Source organism: Mandrillus leucophaeus, unplaced genomic scaffold, assembly GCF_000951045.1.
Source record: "Mandrillus leucophaeus isolate KB7577 unplaced genomic scaffold, Mleu.le_1.0 Scaffold75, whole genome shotgun sequence".
Taxonomy (NCBI): Eukaryota; Metazoa; Chordata; class Mammalia; order Primates; family Cercopithecidae; genus Mandrillus; species Mandrillus leucophaeus.
This window is the reverse complement of record NW_012108141.1, coordinates 1,625,136-1,631,497: the sequence shown is the minus strand read 5'-3', so window position 1 is coordinate 1,631,497 and position 6,362 is coordinate 1,625,136. Positions and strand designations below refer to the sequence as shown.

The window sequence follows — 6,362 nt, the reverse complement described above, 5'->3', positions numbered from 1 at the left end:
AAATTCAAATTATGAAGTAATTGATTATTCAACTATCAAATTATGAAGTTAATGATTAGTGAGTAATCAACAGGATTTTTGAAATACTTTCACGGTATTTGGTACTACTAATATTTAATTTAATTTAATTTTAAAAATCTGCTTATATACCGATGTCATTACTCTTATTTTCTAAGTTCAATGTAGTAACAGCAACATGGCGAAATCCCGTCTCTACTGAAAGTACAAAAATTAGCTGAGTGTGGTAGCGGGGCCTGTAATCCCAGCTACTGGGGAGACAGAAGCAGGGAATCGGTTGAACCCGGGAGGCAGAGGTTGCAGTAAACCGAGATCACGCCAGTGCACGAGACTCTATTTCAAAACAAAAAAAAAAGAAAAGAAAAGAAAAATATTTTATGAAAGATGCTCTGCGTTAATTTGTTATGTGATCAAGTATTTTTTTTCCAATTAAGTGGAAGGTGCGTAAGTATTTCCAACATGGATCTAAATCCAGTGTAACAAAAAAGTTGATCTTCATTAAAACCAAATTCAGGCTGGGCTCTGTGGCTCACGCCTGTAATCCCAGCACTTTGGGAGGCCAAGGTGGGTGGATCGCTTGAGGTCAGGAGTTCGAGACCAGCCTGGGCAACATGGCAAAACCCAGTCTCTATGAAAATACAAAACTTAACCGGGTGTAGTGGCTCACGCCTGTAATCCCAGCTACTCAGAGGCTGAGGCAGGAGAATTACTTGAACCCAGGAGGTGGAGGTTGCAGTGAGCCTAAATTGCACCACTGCACTCCAGCCTGGGCAACAGAGCAGGACTCCGTCTCAAAAACAAACAAATAAACAAACAAAACCCCCACCAAATTCAGTTATGCATCTTTGAGTGAAAAGGAATTGTGCTGGGTTTTTTTTGAGACAGAGTCTCACTCTGTCGCCCAGGCTGGAGTGCAGTAGTGTGATCTTGCCTCACTGCAACCTCTGCCTCCTGGGTTCAAGGGATTCTCCTGCCTCAGCCTCCCAAGTAGCTGGGATTATAGGCGTGCAGTACCATGCCTGGCTAATTTTTGTATTTTAGTAGAGACAGGGGTTCACCATGTTGGCCAGGCTGGTCTCGAACTCCTGACCTCAGGTGATCTGCCCGCCTCGGCCTTCTAAAGTGCTGGGATTACAGGCGTGAGCCACTGCACCTGGCCTGTGCATTTTGTTTATTTGTTTTGTTTTGTTTTGTTTTTGAGACAGATTCTCGCTCCATTGCTCAGGCTGGTGTGCAGTGCCATCACAGTTCGCTGCAGCCTCAACCTCCTGGGCTCAAGCAATTCTTCGGCCTCAGCCTCCCAAGTAACTGGGACCACAGGCATATACCACCACACCCAGCTAATTTAAAAATTTTTTTTGTAGAGAGAGAATCTTGCTATGTTGCCAAGGCTGAAATTGTGCTTTTTAAAGTGAGTTGTAATTGTTATGTATGATAGCTCAAGTATTGCTTTATTATAATTAAAAATATATGGAATTTCATTAACATGACATTTAGTAATTTAAAGTTAATGGCTTCAATTCCATTTGCCTTGTCTATTATGAAATGTGTGTGACCATTTTGAAAACATAGATTAATGTGTGTGACCATTTTGAAAACGTAGTTTACATATAGAAACACTAGGAAATTGTGAATTAATACAGGACAGCCATGTAATATGGAAGACAAGCAGGGAAGAATTAATTTGCTGGGAAGGTGGAGGAAATTAACGTACTCAATGTTGTTAATTCTGTGTTTTGGTTTTCACAGCAAAAAGTGTCTACTGACTTTAAGTTAAAATGGAAAAATATGAAAACCTGGGATTGGTTGGAGAAGGGAGTTATGGAATGGTGATGAAGTGTAGGAATAAAGATACTGGAAGAATTGTGGCCATAAAGAAGTTCTTAGAAAGTGACGATGACAAAATGGTTAAAAAGATTGCAATGCGAGAAATCAAGTTACTAAAGGTGAGTAAATGCATATATTGAATCGAAAAAATATGAGTATCAGTTCCTTTTTTGGCAATAAGAAGAAATACAATGATTAGATATGCAAATTCATTTATCTGGTGAATGTAAACCTGATTTTAAAAGTGCTTATTCCTTCTCTCTGTGTCTTTCTGTGTATTTATCAATCATCTATCTATGGTCTGTGTTAGCAGTCCCAAAGATCACCCCCAGATTTGATGACTTGTTAGTAGGAATATCATTAATTTTTGCTCTTTATTATTTCATTTCTTCTACTTATTTGTATGGGTTTATTTTGCAGCTCCTTTTCCTAATTTGTTGAGATAGATGCTTCTCTAATTTCCAGCCTTTTTTCCCCTCAAATATGCATTTAAGGATATACATTTTCCTGTAGGAACAGCTTGGTATGTATCCTGGAAATTTTGATTGCTAACAATAGTTTCTCATTTCCGTTATATTTTTCTTAATCCCTGAGTTATTTAAAAGTATATTTCTGAATTTCCAAACATGGACATTTTCTAGGTTATTTCCTGGTTATTTATTTGTGACAGAACTGCCCTATGATCTGAGTATACACCATATAAGAATTTATTTCTTTGATTCTTGATATTTGCTTTTTGGTTCAGAATATAGTCAACTAAAAAAAACCCTCTTGTTCTTGAAAAGTATTTCATATATGTTCATTAGTTCATGTTAAATTGTGTTGTTCAAATCTTCCAAATTCTTACTTATTTTTCTTATATGCTTGTTTTATCCAACACTGAGAATATGTTAAAATCTTCCTTTGTGATTATTGATTTTTCTGCTTTTCATTGTAGTTCAGTTAATGTTTATTTTTATAAACAGAAACAGTATTATTAGTGTGTTATATTTAGAATTATTTTATCTTGCTGTTGAGTTAAATCTTTTGTCATTATGCAATAACCCTTTTTATTATAGTAATATTTTGTTTCGATGTTTTTATTTTTTTTGAGACGGAGTCTTACTCTGTTACCAGGCTGGAGTGCAATGGCGCTATCTCAGTTCATTACAACTTCCACCTCCCAGGTTCAAGTGATTCCCCTGCCTCAGCCTCCTGAGTAGCTGGGACTACAGGTGTGCATCACCATGCCTAGCTTCTTTTTTTTTTGTATTTTAGTAGAGACAGGGTTTCACCATGTTGACTGGGATGGGCTTGAACTCCTGACCTCATGATCTACCCGCCTCAGCCTCCCAAAGTGCTGGGATTACAGGCATGAGCCACCATACCCGGCTGTTTCGTTTTGTTTTTTTGAGACAGGGTCTTACGCTGTCCTCCAGGCTGGAGTGCAGTAGCATCATCATGGCTCACTGCAGCCTTGAACTCCTGTGCTCAAGCAATCCTGCACCTGTCTCCCAAGTAGCTGGGATTGCAGGTGTGTGCTGCTATGCCTGGCTAATTTTTTTATTTTTAGTAGAGATAAGGTCTCACTATATTGCTCAGGCTGGTCTCAAACTCCTGAGCTAAAGTAATCCTCCTACCTCGGCCTTTCAATGTTGGGATTATAGGTGTGAGCCAGCACACCTGGCCAGTATTTTGTTTTAAGATCTAATTTATTTGAAATTAATGAGTACATACATTAGTTTAATTTTTGTTAGTGTTTCCATAGTAAATCTTTTCCATATTTTTACTTCTAATTTTTCTGAATGCTTTTTTTTGTTTGTTTCTTTTGAGATGGAGTTTCACACTTGTTGCCTAGGCTAGAGTGCAGTGGAGCGATCTTGGCTCACTGCAACCTCTGCCTCCTGGGTTCAAGCGATTCTCCTGCCTCAACCTCCTAAGTAGCTGGTATTATAGGCACCCCCCACCATGCCTGGCTAATTTTTGTATTTTTAGTTGAGATGGGGTTTCACCATGTTGGCCAGGCTGGTCTCAAACTCCTGACCTCAGGTGATCCGCCCGCCTCAGCCTTCCAAAGTGCTGAGATTACAGGCGTGAGTCACCACGCCTGGCCCCCTAATTTTTCTGAATTTTTGTTTAGATGTATCTCTTGTGAAAACTGTATAGTTACATTTTGCTTTTTTCCTGTTTGACAATATTTGCCTTTTAGTTGGAGCATTTATTCCATTTACTTGTAATATAATATCTGATGTATTTTGAATATATATATCTACCACCTTAATATGTGCTATTTGTATTACCAATTCTCTATGTCTTTTACTTTTGTTACTTTGGATTGATTATATTTATCATTCCTAATTATCTAATACTTGTTCTTGATCTTAATAATGGTGTTTGACACGGTCAAATCTTATGACTTTTCCCCTATGGCTATCAGTTGTCCCAGAAACATTTATTGAAAATACCATCTTTTTCTCCACTGTTCTGAATATTCCTTTTGCCACATGTTCTCCTATATAGGTAAGATTTTATTCTGTCCCATTGGTTTATTTGTTTAAGCTTGCACCGGTAGCCCACAATCATGTTTATTCTAGTTAGTAGGTTTTTTTTTTTTTTTTTGAGACAGGGTCTTGCTCTATCACCTAGGCTGCAGTGCAGTGGCATGATCTTGACTCACTGCTATCTCTGCCTCACAGGCTCAAGTGATTCTCCCACTTCAGCCCTCTGAGTAGCTGGGCCTACAGGCGTGTGCCACCATGGTTGGCTAATTTTTGTATTTTTTTGGGTAAAGATAGGGTTTTGCCATGTTGCCCAGGCTAGTCTTGAGCTGCTTGGCTCAAGCAATCCACCCTCCTCAGCCTTCCAAAGTGCTGGGATTACAGGTATGAGCCACTGCACCTGGCCTAGTTTGTAAGTTTTTATATCTGGTAGAATAAATCCCTTCTGTTTTGTCCTTCTTCTATAAGACTATCTTCCCTATTTTTGTCTGTTTGCATTTCCATATACAAATTATAAATTTTAGAATCAATTTACCAATGTTCATAAAAACTCTAGGAATTTAATTGAATTTATGTAGATCAATTTGTGGAGAATTGATGTGTTTACAATATTGCATCCAGTTCATGAACATTGTATAACCCTTTTGTTTCTTGGTCTTCTTGTCTTTTTTTTTTTTTGAGATGGAGTCTTGCTCTGTCACCCAGGCTCGAGTATAGTAGTATGATCTCATCTCACTGCAACCTTTACCCACTGGGTTCAAGCAATTCTCCTGCCTCAGCCTCCTGAATAGCTGGGATTACAGGTGCCCACTGCCACACCTGGCTAATTTTTGTATTTTAGTAGAGGCAGGGTTTCACCATGTTGGCCAGGTTGCTCTCAAACTCCTGATCTTGTGATCCACCCACTTCGGCCTCCCAAAATGTTGGGATTACAGGCATGAGCCACCAGGCCTGGCCAGTCTTCTTGTCTTAACATATACTTTGCCATTAGTATGTTTGCACTTTTGATCATTATTTATATGATATATACTTTTTAATCCTTTCTCCTGTTAACCTTCTGTGTCTTTAGATGTAAAGCATATCTCTTATAAGCAGATACAGTTGTTTCTTTTGTTTTATTCAGTTTGATAGTCTTTGTATTTTACTTGGAGTGTTTAGTCTATTTATATTTAATATAAAACTTACATATTTGGATTTATACTTATCTTCCTAGTTGCCTTCCATATTTCTAGGTTTTTTTCTTTTTAAACATTATTTTGTTAAACATTATTTTGCTAGTATTTTAGAAATTATTCTAGATATTGTAATATACGAACCTGACTTACTGATACTCAAACAGGTACTTTTACAGTGCAAAACTCTTAGCATTTTTACCTTCAGTTACTCCCTCCTTTCTCCCCTCCACCCATCAGATATATGTGTTATTGCTACTATGTAATATTGTTAAATTCTATATATAGTTAAATCCCTTTTAAAATTGTTCACAGTCAGCAGTTATTAAGATATACCTAATATTACCCTTTCTATTACTCTTTAATCTTTCCTGCATTTCTGAGTTTCCATCTGGGTTCATTTTCCTTATGCTTAAAGCACGTCCTTTATTTTCTTTAAAGCAAATCTGATGATAAGAAGTTCTATTCATTTTTGTTAGTATATATTCTACTTTGTGTTTAAAAGACTGTTTCAAGCTGTTGTGGTAGCATGGGCCTATAGTCTTTGCTATTCAGAGGGCTGAGGTGGAAGGATCACTGGAGCCCAGGAGTTTGAGACTGTGGTGTGCTATGATCATGTCTGTGAATAGCCCCTGCACTCCAGCCTGGGCACTGTAGTGAGATCTCATCGCTTAAAAAAAAAAAGAAAAAAAGGCTATTTTCTCAGGATGTAGCATTCAGCGTTGTCAGTTAATTACATTCAGTATGTTCAAGATAGAATTCTACTATTCTGCTGGCTCCCATTGCTTGTATTGAAAAATCAGACATCAGTCTTATTGTGTTCCTCAATAACCATTTTCTTCTAGATACTTTTAAGGTTTTATTTTTG

At 37.7% G+C, this 6,362-nt stretch overlaps 1 protein-coding gene across 2 annotated transcripts in view; it reads left to right on the top strand.

Annotated features, from left to right (window-relative positions):
* Positions 1 to 6,362, top strand: part of CDKL2 (cyclin-dependent kinase-like 2 (CDC2-related kinase)) — a 61,057-nt gene that overhangs the window by 3,012 nt on the left and 51,683 nt on the right. For both annotated transcript variants that reach the window (XM_011966177.1, XM_011966176.1), the window contains exon 2: positions 1,768 to 1,964. In XM_011966177.1, coding sequence (XP_011821567.1) covers positions 1,797 to 1,964 — 168 coding nt within the window. In that variant the 5' untranslated portion in view covers positions 1,768 to 1,796. The remainder of the gene's footprint in view (positions 1 to 1,767; positions 1,965 to 6,362) is intronic.